The 16,434-nt window shown below is 50.3% G+C and overlaps 2 protein-coding genes and 1 pseudogene across 10 annotated transcripts in view; 2 read left to right on the top strand and 1 right to left on the bottom strand.

Annotated features, from left to right (window-relative positions):
• The window catches only part of LOC147016822 (uncharacterized), a 95,040-nt gene that overhangs the window by 63,061 nt on the left and 15,545 nt on the right, over positions 1–16,434 (top strand). The window lies entirely within an intron of this gene.
• LOC147016823 (dual specificity protein kinase CLK2-like) overlaps positions 1–16,434 on the bottom strand; it is a 158,089-nt gene that overhangs the window by 26,768 nt on the left and 114,887 nt on the right. For 7 of the 9 annotated variants that reach the window (XM_085845867.1, XM_085845866.1, XM_085845871.1 and 4 more), the window contains 3 exons: positions 2,287–2,518; positions 1,455–1,548; positions 1,025–1,091 (listed from right to left, as the gene is read on the bottom strand). In XM_085845867.1, coding sequence (XP_085701993.1) covers positions 1,025–1,091; positions 1,455–1,548; positions 2,287–2,518 — 393 coding nt within the window. Of the gene's footprint in view, positions 1–1,024; positions 1,092–1,454; positions 1,549–2,286; positions 2,519–16,434 lie in introns of those variants that run through there. The other 2 variants (XM_085845872.1, XM_085845873.1) reach the window with 2 other exon arrangements.
• The window catches only part of LOC147016824 (uncharacterized), an 8,138-nt pseudogene continuing 4,373 nt past the window's right edge, over positions 12,670–16,434 (top strand).

Raw genomic sequence — 16,434 nt, forward strand, 5'->3', positions numbered from 1 at the left:
TTTAAAGGTAGGAGGGGAAAAAAAAAATTTTTTTGGAAGTACACCACCATTGATGCAGAGTCTTTTACACCACCTTATTCAACATGTTACATTAGTTATTCATGCCTATTGTTTGTGGCCTTTATGATATCATTAAAGACCAAGTTTCCTGTTTGGAATGACTCAATTTTGTTTAACTGTCAGCCAGGCAGAAAGAGTAAGAAAATGATCTCACTCCTCTCCGTGCATGTGCGATCGGAATAAATGCAGAGCCAAGGAACTGTTAAAAAATAGGTTCGTTTTCCGATTCATGTTCAAAAATCTAAGAATCAATTGAAATGAAGTTGTGATATAAATTAACGCAAGATGCATCAATTCCAGCTAAATAAATAAGTAAACCGATTAAAAAATAATAATAAATTTTTTTTTTTTAAAGAAAAAGGAAATTCAAGAACAGTCAAATGTTATTGCAGCATGGGGTAAACATGTAATAAACTTCTGAAAACTTGCGGTGCCTCAGACCTGGAGCATCACAAGAGCCATCAAATAAAAACATGACTGCCTGTCCTGAAGCTCATCTGGATCAGGAGCAACAATCACTCAACCCCCCCCCCTCCCCCCAAGACCCTGATTTTTTAATGCCGTGACCAAGCTTTGGTACATCAAGGGTGATGAAGGTCGTGGTCAAATTTCATTGAAATTGTGTGTAGTTTCAGAGAACAGTGAAAATACCTATTTTTGGGGTCAAAGCCCTCCCATAGACCCCTTGAATGAGTGTTGATTTTAACGCAGTCAATAAACCTTCGTTCGGCATCAGATATGAAGCTTGTGGCCAAGTTTCATCAAAATCATGTGTTTGGTTCAAGCGATAATGACTGAAGTGTTCACTGACTGACTGATGCCTACAGACACTGCTCGATCACTCAGGTCTGATCAATAAAGTCCAGGTGAGCTAAAAACAAGTATCCCGTGGCACCACACAATCCCTCATAAAAACGTACATGCTAAGGAGGCCAAAGCAAAATCAGGTCGAAGATGGACTCACCGATAGTGATCAATGCACTGAACAACCTTTCCAAAGGTTCCTTCACCAAGGGTGCCAACAACTTCATCTAAAGCAGGAAAAGAGATGGAGAAGTTTAAGTTTCTGAAATAGTAGAAAACAAACAAATAAATAAAAAAGATATTAAAAAAAACAGGTAGCAAAGTTTAAAGGAGAAACAGCATTCAATTCTAATGCACTAAAACCTGAAAGTGCATTGACATTAAAACATTTAGAGCATTGTTCAAACTGTAAACTAATCTCACTAACGACAAATCATGAACTGCAACTTTTTCTTTTCTTTTCTTCAAAAGCAAACTTTGTATTTTATTCTTTTTTTGTTTGCAAAGGATGGAAAAATTAAAAAGAAACAAAACCCGTGTCGAGGACAGAGCAACGTAAGAGCACCAAATGATTACGAAATTGGCTGTACATCTCGCTTGTAGAAAGTCTCCAATGCGATAGATCAGGTGGCCTTCTTCATCATCTTCCACACTCCTTGCCCTCCGGCTGTTCTGCCTGCTCCTCTGTTCGTCGGCCCCAAGATCACCACAGCAGCCACGGGCACAACATCCGGGCGCAAAACCCAAAGGAGAGGAGGACCGCAGCAGCACAGCCGGCGGGACGAATCAGTGCCATGAAAAATTCGCGTTTGGAGGGGCAATGTTTCAATTCCCGCGTGTGGTGCATACGATGCAACGATAGGGATATTGCAGAGGAACATGTAAAGATACAGTACTACAACTTGAGACAAAAGCAAAAAACCTAAGTAACAAAACAAAAACATCTCACCGGGTCCATCCGTAATCTCCGAGTGAGTTAAACTTGCAATGCTTAGCCAAAGCTAACTTGCAATTTTTAAACATTAACAATCTTCAACTGCTCTCAACTGCTGCAACTACTCACCTCAAAAAAGATGCCTGCGAAGCAATGGCTAACATCAATACATTACCACTGCAGAATAAAAAAAGCTCGCAAATACGCTACGCACTGAGCCGAGTCTTAACAAAACACTACGCTAGGGCAGCAGCCAAAGGCTACAACTTCATTTTCAATATCCTTCCACAATACTGGATAGGCAAGCACAAAAGTACATGCAAAATGTAAACATCATACTGTTGAAAAAATAAAAGCGCTTCTTTGCAATTTGAGGACAGCTCAGTGCAGAGAAAATTTGTTTAGCTAGCATTTTGTCTAATCTGATTATACAACTGCCAATCTTGTATGCGATTGGCATGCTTAGGGTACAGAAAGTGCTCACTCACCGAGGAAGATCTGCTATACGACCTGCTGCGGTACTTCCTCCGCTTGTGACGGCGGCGACTGCGATAGCTGCTTTCACGGTCATACTCCCGTGACCGGGGGTGGAATCCACATGTGTGATGCGAGTAGCAGTAATCATCGCAATCAAAGTTCCTGTTCTTCATGTAATCCTCTCGGTAATCAATGCAATACGACCTTTCCGTGTAATGCCGGCGCTCGTATGAACGCCCGTAACTGAGGCAGAGGTGAAGTAATTCGGGAAGGGATCAAAAACAAACAAATTTGGTGTTTAATTATGGTGTAAATGCAAGAAACGTCACAGAAATAACAGAAACTAAGAAGCATCTAAAAATACAAAGCCCGTTCACATCGGCTTTGTACTCAAAACTAAACCAGAAGAAAACAGCCAAGACTAGAATGGCACTTGGTAGAGTGCAATCCGCATACCGCCGCCATGCAAGGCTTGATCCACGAGAACATATTGGGCCCAATACATTTTTGAAATGTCATCAAACATTGTTTTTAGCTCGATCTCTCAATGACGAAGAATCATTTGAAAAATTAACTATCCTCATATCTGGATCCAGATTCGCATCTTCACCAAAATCGAATCAATTTGTCGTTGTCACATACCCAACCTGTCGAAGTTTCATCTGAATCCATCCACAACTTTTTGAGATATCCTGACACAAACAAGAAAAATATGCCGTGCAGAGTGCAATACTAGCAAAAAAGATCCAGAAAATAAATTTGACCTCAAAAATAATTGGTGGTTGAATTCAGTGACCTGAAGTACAAATCCTCTTCAATTTTCAAGTCAAGTCAATGGGATGAAAATTGAGGATTTTAGAAATCTCACCCAAGTTGCTCACCTTTGGCCTATGTTGATCTTTTGGCCAATGTTGACCTCAAAAATAATTGGTGGTTGAATTCAGTAGGCTCATATGAAACTCCTGTTCAAATTTCTAGTCAATCAGATGAAAAATGAGGATTTTAGAAATTTGACAAATTTATTGACCTTTTGACTTTAAAAACAATAGGCTTCTTAATTTTTACAAACTTTACCACGTGGTGAAATTTTGTGAAATATCTGTTTAAAATTGTGGCCTGTAGGTGATTGACAAACAACCAGACAGACAGAATCAACTGACCAATATACAACCACACCTCGACATTTGCGCTTCCAACATTTATGGTTGATAATTTGAGACATGCTCCTACATTTGTGGGAAATTGCCCCGCGGATTCGCGTTTTTTTATTTTTAATTTAATTTAATTTTTTTCCCCCATGAACATAACAGTTCTAAAGCGTATCTTCCACAAGTCATGCAAAAAGCAGCTGGGTGTACGTACATAGACATAACCCTCACCAGCACCCTCTCCAGCCTCAGATGACTCATCGGCACCTTCATTTGAGTCGTCACAAGACAAGCCATTCCATGGCTTTTAATTATCTTTTTCATCCTCATCTTCATCATTTTGCAAAGTTACGTGTACGGAGTTTGTTTAATAAAGAAGGACAAATGTGTCCAAGAGCAGCGTCCTAAAGGTTTTGTCGGCTAAAAAAAAAAATTTTTTTTTTTTTAATATTTAAAAAAACAACTTCCGATATTTCATCACGTGCCTTGATTAAGCCAATTGCGAAACCCGTCATAATGTATTTACGAAATAAATAATGTATTTATGAAATTACAATACGATAAATGGAATAATCTTTAAATAGTAACGTGAACTTTTCGAAAATTTAAAGCAAATGTCCGAATATATTTAAAAGTTCATGATAGACGCTCTCAAAAGGCACCATCTATGTGAGAATGTGTACATGTGCTCAGTATTTAAGGAGATCCGGATCTTGTATATACAAGAGCCGAGTCCTAGAAATTAAGGTTTTGTCTTCACAAGAAGAAGAAGAACAAGAACAAGAAGAAAAAGAAGAAGAAGAACAACGCCGAGCTCTCGATGAGCAGTGTACGCTACGCGAGATGCTGCTAAAAATTGAAACGGTTGGTGTTGGTATTTCTTTTGTTTCGTGGTATGGTATGGTACAGTATGGTTAAGTGACTTTAAAAATGCATTCTTCAATAAATTGGAAATGGTACCTGGTAGTGTAATTTTTATATTTGTAAGCATCTTTAATGAAACTGTAATCGTGCATTCATGGTTGAAAAAAATTTTAAACTTTAAAAACTTTCCCCATTGTACCAATTCCCCAACTTTGGTGGTGTCGCCATTTGTGTCTTTTTGCATGAACCAGGAAGCGCCGGGAACCGATAGCGTTATCCCCCTCGTCTCCAATGTAACGACAAAACACTCATGGATTTTACCCCAACACTCAAAGATTTTACCCCGACATTCATGGATTTTTTGCGGGTCGGGAAATCCCCGGAACAGATTCCACCCACCCCCACCCTCTCCCATTTCCGATTTAAACGATGCCCCCCCCCCACATTCGCGGGGTTTTCCTGGAATGTATCGTATCCCCTGCGAATGTCGGGATCCTGGTGTACTTGAAAATTTTTCAATTCTGCAAGTAAGACAGACAGACAAGGGTGAAAACACAATCTCCTTCCACTTTTGATAGCAGAGGTAACTAAAAGGGCACTCAGTGGAGTGCATACCTGCACCAGGCTGATCACTTTACATTTTGTATCCCAATGTTAGGCCGGATATGGATTTGGACCTGAACTAAAATTTAAATCGGCTTGTTCTTGTCACCCAACCAACTCATCCACAACCTTTTCAGATATTATGCTATACATTGTTTTTGGCCCAATCTCTCAATGATGAAGAATCACTTTAAAAAGTTATCGTATCAGGATCTTCAACAAAACCTAATCAAATGGTCCTCGTCACAGACCCGAACTGTCCACCAAGTTTCATCCGAATCAATCCACAACTTCGAGATATCGTGCTATATATATCGTTTGTCTTATTTCAAGGGTGAAGAACATTTTTAAAAAATAAAATAATAAAAAATAGGACCTCTGGACCTGTAGCTTATCTGGGCCCTGGCCTAATGTTGCAATCCAAAATTGGTAGCATTCTGACTGGTGGGTCTGGAGAGGAAGATTTTTTAATGAATTTACAAAGTTCACCATTTTGACCTACCTTAAAAAAAAAAAAAAAAAAAAAAAAAAAAAAAATCACATGACTGGAACGAGCTTTTCAATTCCCATAATCAGTCAGGAGTTGAACCTTGCTGCCAAATATCAGCCGGATCAGCCCAACGGTTTTGCAAGAGAAGTCAAAATAGGAGACTGACAGATGGATGGACGGACAAAGCACGATGACAATAGCTTTTCTGGAATTGAAATTCCAGATAAGCTGAGGAGAAAGCAGGGGAAGTAAGGAGGGGGTGAGGAAGGAGTGGGAAAGCTAGGAGCGGGTGAGGTAGGGGGGGGGGAGCTAGGAGGGTCGAGAATAGAGATATGGAGATAAATATAGATAGATAGATAGATAGATAGATAGATAGATAGGCAGAGTGTGACTGGTCATATAACGAAAGATCATACAAAAAGGGGAAACGTGGTGTAAAATAAAATTACACATTTTCAGCAAGCCAAGCACCAACTGATGCACCGCAGAACAATGCGTGACAAACACAGAGGAGTGACCCCCAAACTTTGTTAAAGTTGATCAATATACAGTAATCAGTGACAGTGAGTACCCTACAATATTCACACCTACTGGCTGAAGCACTCAAGAGAGCACTCAAACGAAAGTTGATAAAAAACAACTGGCTTGGCAAGCAACTGCACCTCCCAGAGATGCCAAAATGTCAAAAATGGCCGAATTGGACAAATGAACACGTATTCTTAAGCAGTCACAACTGCTGTCGAGTTCAATTCGAGAGCTCAAATTTTGAAATTCGGCTGAGTTTAACAGATTCCACAACTAATGGCATGTGCGGAAATTAAATAAAGCCACAAATGCTGGCGTCTTCAGGCATTTACAAGCATTGCAACCAGCAATTTGTAGGTATGATAATCAGGCCTTCGATATGTGAGGAAAGTGGAAGAAAAAAAAATGTTGGCTAAAGACTTTTTGCGAGCTGACAGAGGGCTAAACAAGATGAAGCACCGCCATCTTGGTAAGGCTTATTTTCGTCTTTCATGATGAGCAACCCCTAAATCATCTTCAAAAGGAGTATTCAAACCAACCGAAGCACCCAATTTTCATGCATGCACAAACTTGGAGGTCTCTTAGTATGCATGCAAAGTTTGGGGCCACTAGGTTTCATGGTCTTGGAGTTAAGGAGACAGACAGACAGATGGATGGATGGATGAACGGACGCACACTGACATTATTATAGACAAACAAATACAAGCAGTCGCTTCGCTGATGGGTGTGTGAAGGGGAGTGAGGTGGAGAAAAAGAGAGGCAGAGGGGGAGGTGAGGAAGAAAGGGGAGAGAGGGTGGAGAGAGGAGGGAGGGGTGGGGAGAGGAGGGAGGGGAAGTAAGGAGTGGGTGAAGGGAAAGCTCGGAAGGTAGGTGGAGGTAGGGAGAGCAAGGCCTCACCAAACATTGCTATACACTGTAGGAGGGAGAGTGAGAGAGAGAGAGAGAGACAGAAACAGCGAGAGAGAGAGAGAGAGAGAGAGAGAGAGAGAGAGAGAGAGAGAGAGAGAGAGAGAGAGAGAGAGAGAGAAACAGAGAGAGAGAGAGAGAGAGAGAGAGAGAGAGAGAGAGACAGAAACAGCGAGAGAGAGAGAGAGAGAGAGAGAGAGAGAGAGAGAGAGAGAGAGAGAGAGAGAGAGAGAGAGAGAGAGAGAGAGAGAGAGAGAGAGAGAGAGAGAGAGAGAGAGAAACAGCGAGAGAGAGAGAGAGAGAAACAGCGAGAGAGAGAGAGACAGAAACAGCGAGAGAGAGAGAGACAGAAACAGCGAGAGAGAGAGAGACAGAAACAGAGAGAGAGAGAGAGAGAGAGAGAGAGAGAGAGAGAGAGAGAGAGAGAGAGAGAGAGAGAGAGAGAGAGAGAGAGAGAGAGAGAGAGAGAGAGAGAGAGAGAGAGAGAGAGAGAGAGAGAGAGAGAGAGAGAGAGACAGAGACAGAGACAGAGAGAGAGAGAGAGAGAGAGAGAGAGAGAGAGAGACACACAGAGGTGTGGGAGGGAGAGTACTGCATTTTATTCGGAGGGGACAGAGTGTGGGGGGAGGGGGAAGGGGGTGGGAAGGTGAGGGGTGGAGGTATTGTTAGTAAAGAGAGTGATATGTTATGCTTAATGACCGAAAACAATTTTTTTTTTTTTAATCTCATGTTAGAACAGCTGTACACACGACGACACAACAGAGTTTGTAATGTTAACCACTGGCACATCTGCAAAAATTTTGATATCCCATTCCAGAAAATTTGTGGGAATGTTAACCAAAAGCATGGACTGAAAGAAACCATGGAAGTACCGCCCATGTACGAACTCATGATCCCATCCAGCATGAACATCGAAAACAGCGCGTTGCGACCAGATATCAACCTTAGGTACAAAAAAAGAAAAAGAGAAGGCATTTCCAAGTGAGGTGTTAATACCAGCGATTGTGGATTAAATAATGCAGAAATCAAGAAAATGACCAAATACCAAGACCTCAAGAATGAAGTGAAAAGATCCAGAAAGCTGAAGAATGTCAAAGTTGTATCAGTGATGACGAAGAACCTTACAGAGATATTAAAAACCACCCCTGGGAATATGATAACAAACAAACTACAGTTGGAAGCTGTCTGGGGCTCAGTGACGATCCTGAAGAGAGCCCTCGGCACAAAACTTTGATAACAGAAAACTTCACAGCTTGGTCCATGAATCGTGACCCCTTACTGAAATGAAGGTGGAAGCTTTGAGCCCACACTGGGAGGACTCCATTCCACATTCTGAAACCCGCATATAAAGATACCAATCAACGACACGTGTGGGCACACGCACGCACGTACACTAACAATGACCAACATAAAGATTTGCATTGAAACAGCGTTCTTTGAAAGGATTTAAAGTGGGTAATTCGCGAAATTCAATTCAAAAATGTATCAAGCCACAAAACACAAAGTGTCGATCAATACTCTATGCCTTCACAGCGAGAACAAACATGGCGAACACCTGGTCGGATGGACCTTATTGTTTTTTTACATCGCCACCGAAGGTGAAGGAGGTTATGTTTTAACACCTTTCTGTCCGTTTGTGTACAGGATACACTACTGGTAAAAAGTTTTAGAACACCCCCATTTTTCAGTTTTTACTGAAATTTAAGCAGTTCAAGTCCAGTGAATAACCTGAAAAAGTACAAAGCTTAGCGGTAAACTGCCAGAGATTACAAAAAAAAAAGTTTAGGTTACCAAAAACTGAAAAATAATGTAAATTTCAGAGTTGTTAAAAAAGGGCCTTTGCAGGGAACAAGTAATAGATTAGCAACTGCAGCTATTCTGCAGCATATGGAAGTGAATTAAGCCTTGAAAGTTGATGCAAACAATTCCTCCAGGTATCCCAACTTTTGTTGATGAGTTACAAAACCTCTGTCTGAATAAAAGCAGTGTTAGAACAGACTATGTTACTACACCCTCTGAAGCATTATTTGGACAATATTGCACTGCAGGAAGTAGTATATTGCTATCATAATGGCAATAAAAAAAGAAAAATAACAAAGGAAGACAAACAGACCATTATCTATCTATATATTACTAAAACTCTCATCTTGTGTGTATATATGTATGTATGTGTGTATGCATGTATGTTCCCAAAATACAGCCAAAACTGTACACGATAGTGCAAAAATTTTAGGGCCACCTGACTTACCATTCTCGTGCAGTGTGCAGTATCAAGTTTCGTTCAAATCGGGCAACGAAAAAATTATTTAAAAATCAATACCTGATTTAGTCAAGTACTCTTTGGGAGAATTTGATCAATGTAAACAACTTCAGCGGTATAGGTCGCTGGAACTATCTGTTTTGGTTTTTTTTCCTGGAAATGATTTACTTTAAAATCTCAAACATTTAGTTTCGACAAAGAAAGATTTATTTTTATGCATAAAATAAACATTGCCATTTTGATGTGATACTTCCGTGTTCATATATAAATAAATTTGTTTCGAAGATTACGCACAATAATTTCTTCGACTTTCTTTTCTCCGTTTTTTTTCCCCACATTGCGCGCAATATCAAGTTCAGTCAAGTACACTTCGGGAGAATTTGATCAATGTAAACAACCTCAGCGGTATAGGTCGCTGGAACTATCTGTTTTGTTTTTTTTTTCCTTGAAATGATTTATTTTAAAATCTCAAACATTTAGTTTCGACAAAGAACGATTTATTTTTATGCATAAAATAAACCGCCATTTTGATGTAATACTTCCGTGTTCATATCGATCTATAATTCCAGCAATTTCTGTGTCCCTGTGTGTGCGTGTGTGCGTGTGTGCGTGTGTGCGTGTGCGTGTGCGTGTGCGTGTGCGTGTGCGTGTGCGTGTGCGTCTGCCTGTCTGTCTGCCTGTCTGTCTGCCTGTCTGTCTGCCTGCCTGTGTGCGCGCGCGTCTGCCTGTCTGCCTGCCTGTGTGCGTGCGCGCGTCTGCCTGTCTGCCTGCCTGTGTGCGTGCGCGCGTCTGCCTGTCTGCCTGCCTGTGTGCGTGCGCGCGTCTGCCTGTCTGCCTGCCTGTGTGCGTGCGCGTGTCTGCCTGTCTGCCTGCCTGTGTGCCTGCCTGTGTGCGTGCGCGCGTCTGCCTGTCTGCCTGCCTGTGTGCGCGCGTGCGCGCGTCTGCCTGTCTGCCTGCCTGTGTGCGCACGCGCGCGCGTCTGCCTGTCTGCCTGCCTGCGCGCGCGCGCGTCTGCCTGTCTGCCTGCGCGCGTCTGTCTGCCTGTCTGACTGACTGCGCGCGTCTGCCTGTCTGCGCGCGCGTGTCTGCCTGTGCGTGCGTCTGCCTGTCTGTCTGACTGCGCGCGTCTGCCTGTCTGTCTGTCTGTCTGCCTGTGCACGCGCGCGCATCTGCCTGTGCGTGCGTCTGCCTGCGCGCACGCGTCTGCCTGTCTGTCTGCCTGTGCGCGCGTCTGCCTGTCTGTCTGTCTGTCTGTCTGCGCGCGTCTGCCTGTCTGTCTGTCTGTCTGCCTGCCTGCGCGCGTGCGTCTGCCTGTCTGTCTGCCCGCGCATCTGCCTGCGTGCGCGTCTGCCTGTCTGTCTGTCTGTCTGTCTGTCTGCCTGCGCGCGCATCTGCCTGTCTGCCTGTGCATGCGTCTGCCTGTGCATGCGTCTGCCTGCCTGCCTGTGCGCGCGCGCGTCTGCCTGTGCATGCGTCTGCCTGCCTGCCTGTGCGCGCGCGTCTGCCTGCCTGCCTGTCTGCCTGTGCATGCGTCTGCCTGTCTGCCTGCCTGCGCGCGTCTGCCTGTCTGCCCGCGCGCCTGTCTGCCCATCTGTCTGCCTGTGCGCGCCTGTCTGCCCGTCTGTCTGCCTGCGGGCCTGTCTGTCCGTGAGTCTGTCTGTGCGCGCGCCTGTCTGTCTATCTGTCTGTCTGTCTGCCTGCGCGCGCGCCTGTCTGTCCGTGAGTCTGTCTGTGCGCGCGCCTGTCTGTCTGTCTGTCCGCGCGCCTGTCTGTCTGTCCGCGCGCCTGTCTGTCTGTCCGCGCGCCTGTCTGTCTGTCTGTCCGCGCGCCTGTCTGTCTGTCTGTCTGTCTGTCTGTCCGCGCGCCTGTCTGTCTGTCTGTCCGCGCGCCTGTCTGTCTGTCTGTCCGCGCGCGCCTGTCTGTCTGTGTGTGTGTGTGCGCGCGCGCCTGTCTGTCTATCTGTCTGTGTGCGCGCGCGCCTGTCTGTCTGTCTGTCTGTCTGTCTGTGCGTGCGCGTCTGTCTGTCTGTCTGTCTGTCTGTCTGTGCGCGCGCGTCTGTCTGTCTGTCTGTCTGTCTGTCTGTGCGCGCGCCTGTCTGTCTGTCTGTCTGTCTGTCTGTGCGCGCGCCTGTCTGTCTGTCTGTCTGTCTGTCTGTGCGCGCCTGTCTGTCTGTCTGTCTGTCTGTGCGCGCGCGCCTGTCTGTCTGTCTGTCTGTCTGTGCGCGCGCGCCTGTCTGTCTGTCTGTCTGTCTGTCTGTGCGCGCGCCTGTCTGTCTGTCTGTCTGTCTGTCTGTCTGTCTGTCTGTCTGTGCGCGCGCCTGTCTGTCTGTCTGTCTGTCTGTCTGTCTGTGCGCGCGCGCCTGTCTGTCTGTCTGTCTGTCTGTCTGTGCGCGCGCGCCTGTCTGTCTGTCTGTCTGTCTGTCTGTCTGTGCGCGCGCGCCTGTCTGTCTGTCTGTCTGTCTGTCTGTCTGTGCGCGCGCGCCTGTCTGTCTGTCTGTCTGTCTGTCTGTCTGTGCGCGCGCGCCTGTCTGTCTGTCTGTCTGTCTGTGCGCGCGCGCCTGTCTGTCTGTCTGTCTGTCTGTGCGCGCGCGCCTGTCTGTCTGTCTGTCTGTGCGCGCGCGTCTGTCTGTCTGTCTGTCTGTCTGTGCGCGCGCCTGACTGTCTGTCTGTCTGTCTGTGCGCGCGCCTGTCTGTATGTCTGTCTGTCTGTGCGCGCGCCTGTCTGTATGTCTGTCTGTCTGTGCGCGCGCCTGTCTGTATGTCTGTCTGTCTGTGCGCGCGCCTGTCTGTCTGTCTGTCTGTCTGTCTGTGCGCGCGCCTGTCTGTCTGTCTGTCTGTCTGTGCGCGCGCCTGTCTGTCTGTCTGTCTGTCTGTGCGCGCGCCTGTCTGTCTGTCTGTCTGTCTGTGCGCGCGCCTGTCTGTCTGTCTGTCTGTGCGCGCGCCTGTCTGTCTGTCTGTGCGCGCGCCTGTCTGTCTGTCTGTCTGTCTGTGCGCGCGCGCCTGTCTGTCTGTCTGTCTGTCTGTGCGCGCGCGCCTGTCTGTCTGTCTGTCTGTCTGTCTGTCTGTGCGCGCGCGCCTGTCTGTCTGTCTGTCTGTCTGTGCGCGCCTGTCTGTCTGTCTGTGCGCGCGCGCCTGTCTGTCTGTCTGTCTGTCTGTCTGTGCGCGCGCGCCTGTCTGTCTGTCTGTCTGTGCACGCCTGTCTGTCTGTCTGTCTGTCTGTGCGCGCGCGCCTGTCTGTCTGTCTGTCTGTGCGCGTGCGCCTGTCTGTCTGTCTGTCTGTCTGTCTGTGCGCGCGCGCCTGTCTGTCTGTCTGTGCGCGCGCGCCTGTCTGTCTGTCTGTCTGTCTGTCTGTGCGCGCGCGCCTGTCTGTCTGTCTGTCTGTCTGTCTGTGCGCGCGCGCCTGTCTGTCTGTCTGTCTGTCTGTGCGCGCGCGCCTGTCTGTCTGTCTGTCTGTCTGTCTGTGCGCGCGCGCCTGTCTGTCTGTCTGTCTGTCTGTGCGCGCGCGCCTGTCTGTCTGTGCGCGCGCCTGTCTGTCTGTCTGTCTGTCTGTGCGCGCGCCTGTCTGTGTGTCTGTCTGTCTGTCTGTGCGCGCGCCTGTCTGTCTGTCTGTCTGTCTGTCTGTGCGCGCGCCTGTCTGTCTGTCTGTCTGTCTGTCTGTCTGTGCGCGCGCCTGTCTGTCTGTCTGTCTGTCTGTCTGTCTGTGCGCGCGCCTGTCTGTCTGTCTGTCTGTCTGTCTGTCTGTGCGCGCGCCTGTCTGTCTGTCTGTCTGTCTGTGCGCGCGCCTGTCTGTCTGTCTGTCTGTCTGTCTGTGCGCGCGCCTGTCTGTCTGTCTGTCTGTCTGTCTGTGCGCGCGCCTGTCTGTCTGTCTGTCTGTCTGTCTGTGCGCGCGCCTGTCTGTCTGTCTGTCTGTCTGTCTGTGCGCGCGCCTGTCTGTCTGTCTGTCTGTGCGCGCGCCTGTCTGTCTGTCTGTCTGTCTGTCTGTGCGCGCGCCTGTCTGTCTGTCTGTCTGTCTGTCTGTGCGCGCGCCTGTCTGTCTGTCTGTCTGTGCGCGCGCCTGTCTGTCTGTCTGTCTGTCTGTCTGTGCGCGCGCCTGTCTGTCTGTCTGTCTGTGCGCGCGCCTGTCTGTCTGTCTGTCTGTCTGTCTGTGCGCGCGCCTGTCTGTCTGTCTGTCTGTCTGTCTGTGCGCGCGCCTGTCTGTCTGTCTGTCTGTGCGCGCGCCTGTCTGTCTGTCTGTCTGTCTGTCTGTGCGCGCGCCTGTCTGTCTGTCTGTCTGTGCGCGCGCCTGTCTGTCTGTCTGTCTGTGCGCGCGCCTGTCTGTCTGTCTGTCTGTCTGTCTGTGCGCGCGCCTGTCTCTCTGTCTGTCTGTGCGCGCGCCTGTCTCTCTGTCTGTCTGTGCGCGCGCCTGTCTCTCTGTCTGTCTGTGCGCGCGCCTGTCTCTCTGTCTGTCTGTGCGCGCGCCTGTCTCTCTGTCTGTCTGTGCGCGCGCCTGTCTCTCTGTCTGTCTGTGCGCGCGCCTGTCTCTCTGTCTGTCTGTGCGCGCGCCTGTCTGTCTGTCTGTCTGTGCGCGCGCCTGTCTGTCTGTCTGTGCGCGCGCCTGTCTGTCTGTCTGTGCGCGCGCCTGTCTGTCTGTCTGTGCGCGCGCCTGTCTGTCTGTCTGTGCGCGCGCCTGTCTGTCTGTCTGCCTGTGCGCGCGCCTGTCTGTCTGCCTGCCTGTGCACTCGCCTGTCTGTCTGCCTGTCTGTGCGCGCGCCTGTCTGTCTGTCTGTGCGCGCGCCTGTCTGTCTGCCTGCCTGTGTGCGTGCGCGCGTCTGCCTGTCTGCCTGCCTGTGTGCGTGCGCACGTCTGCCTGTCTGCCTGTGTGCGTGCGCGCGTCTGCCTGTCTGCCTGCCTGTGTGCGTGCGCGCGTGCGCGCGTCTGCCTGCCTGTGTGCGCACGCGCGCGCGTCTGCCTGTCTGCCTGCCTGCGTGCGCGCGCGTCTGCCTGTCTGCCTGCGCGCGTCTGTCTGCCTGTCTGACTGACTGCGCGCGTCTGCCTGTCTGCGCGCGCGTGTCTGCCTGTGCGTGCGTCTGCCTGCCTGTCTGACTGCGCGCGTCTGCCTGTCTGTCTGTCTGCCTGTGCACGCGCGCGCGTCTGCCTGTGCGTGCGTCTGCCTGCGCGCACGCGTCTGCCTGTCTGTCTGCCTGTGCGCGCGTCTGCCTGTCTGTCTGTCTGTCTGTCTGTCTGTCTGCGCGCGTCTGCCTGTCTGTCTGTCTGCGCGCGTGCGTCTGCCTGTCTGTCTGCCCGCGCATCTGCCTGCGTGCGCGTCTGCCTGTCTGTCTGTCTGTCTGCCTGCGCGCGCATCTGCCTGTCTGCCTGTGCATGCGTCTGCCTGTGCATGCGTCTGCCTGCCTGCCTGTGCGCGCGCGTCTGCCTGCCTGCCTGTCTGCCTGTGCATGCGTCTGCCTGTCTGCCTGCCTGCGCGCGTCTGCCTGTCTGCCCGCGCGCCTGTCTGCCCATCTGTCTGCCTGTGCGCGCCTGTCTGCCCGTCTGTCTGCCTGCGCGCCTGTCTGTCCGCGCGCCTGTCTGTCTATCTGTCTGTCTGTCTGCCTGCGCGCGCGCCTGTCTGTCCGTGAGTCTGTCTGTGCGCGCGCCTGTCTGTCTGTCTGTCCGCGCGCCTGTCTGTCTGTCCGCGCGCCTGTCTGTCTGTCTGTCCGCGCGCCTGTCTGTCTGTCTGTCTGTCCGCGCGCCTGTCTGTCTGTCTGTCTGTCCGCGCGCCTGTCTGTCTGTCTGTCTGTCCGCGCGCCTGTCTGTCTGTCTGTCCGCGCGCCTGTCTGTCTGTCCGCGCGCCTGTCTGTCTGTGTGCGCGCGCCTGTCTGTCTGTGTGTGTGCGCGCGCGCCTGTCTGTCTATCTGTCTGTGTGCGCGCGCGCCTGTCTGTCTGTCTGTCTGTCTGTCTGTGCGTGCGCGTCTGTCTGTCTGTCTGTCTGTCTGTCTGTCTGTGCGTGCGCGTCTGTCTGTCTGTCTGTCTGTCTGTCTGTCTGTGCGCGCGCCTGTCTGTCTGTCTGTCTGTCTGTCTGTGCGCGCCTGTCTGTCTGTCTGTCTGTCTGTCTGTCTGTGCGCGCCTGTCTGTCTGTCTGTCTGTCTGTCTGTCTGTGCGCGCCTGTCTGTCTGTCTGTCTGTCTGTGCGCGCGCGCCTGTCTGTCTGTCTGTCTGTCTGTGCGCGCGCGCCTGTCTGTCTGTCTGTCTGTCTGAGCGCGCGCGCCTGTCTGTCTGTCTGTCTGTGCGCGCGCGCCTGTCTGTCTGTCTGTCTGTCTGTGCGCGCGCGCCTGTCTGTCTGTCTGTCTGTCTGTCTGTGCGCGCGCGCCTGTCTGTCTGTCTGTCTGTCTGTCTGTCTGTCTGTGCGCGCGCCTGTCTGTCTGTCTGTCTGTCTGTCTGTCTGTGCGCGCGCGCCTGTCTGTCTGTCTGTCTGTCTGTCTGTGCGCGCGCGCCTGTCTGTCTGTCTGTCTGTCTGTGCGCGCGCGCCTGTCTGTCTGTCTGTCTGTCTGTCTGTGCGCGCGCGCCTGTCTGTCTGTCTGTCTGTCTGTGCGCGCGCGCCTGTCTGTCTGTCTGTCTGTCTGTCTGTCTGTCTGTGCGCGCGCGCCTGTCTGTCTGTCTGTCTGTCTGTCTGTCTGTGCGCGCGCCTGTCTGTCTGTCTGTCTGTCTGTGCGCGCGCGCGCCTGTCTGTCTGTCTGTCTGTCTGTCTGTCTGTCTGTCTGTGCGCGCGTGCCTGTCTGTCTGTCTGTCTGTGCGCGCGCCTGTCTGTCTGTCTGTCTGTCTGTCTGTGCGCGCGCCTGTCTGTCTGTCTGTCTGTCTGTGCGCGCGCCTGTCTGTCTGTCTGTCTGTCTGTGCGCGCGCCTGTCTGTCTGTCTGTCTGTGCGCGCGCGCCTGTCTGTCTGTCTGTCTGTGCACGCCTGTCTGTCTGTCTGTCTGTCTGTGCGCGCGCGCCTGTCTGTCTGTCTGTCTGTCTGTCTGTCTGTGCGCGCGCGCGCCTGTCTGTCTGTCTGTCTGTGCGCGCGCCTGTCTGTCTGTCTGTCTGTGCGCGCGCGCCTGTCTGTCTGTCTGTCTGTCTGTCTGTGCGCGCGCGCCTGTCTGTCTGTCTGTCTGTCTGTCTGTGCGCGCGCGCCTGTCTGTCTGTCTGTCTGTCTGTCTGTGCGCGCGCGCCTGTCTGTCTGTCTGTCTGTGCGCGCCTGTCTGTCTGTGCGCGCGCCTGTCTGTCTGTCTGTCTGTCTGTGCGCGCGCGCCTGTCTGTCTGTCTGTCTGTCTGTGCGCGCGCGCCTGTCTGTCTGTCTGTCTGTCTGTGCGCGCGCGCCTGTCTGTCTGTCTGTCTGTCTGTGCGCGCGCGCCTGT

This window comes from Eptatretus burgeri, chromosome 11 (assembly GCF_056783735.1).
Source record: "Eptatretus burgeri isolate ZD-2024b chromosome 11, Ebu_testis_v1, whole genome shotgun sequence".
Classification (NCBI taxonomy): domain Eukaryota; kingdom Metazoa; phylum Chordata; class Myxini; order Myxiniformes; family Myxinidae; genus Eptatretus; species Eptatretus burgeri.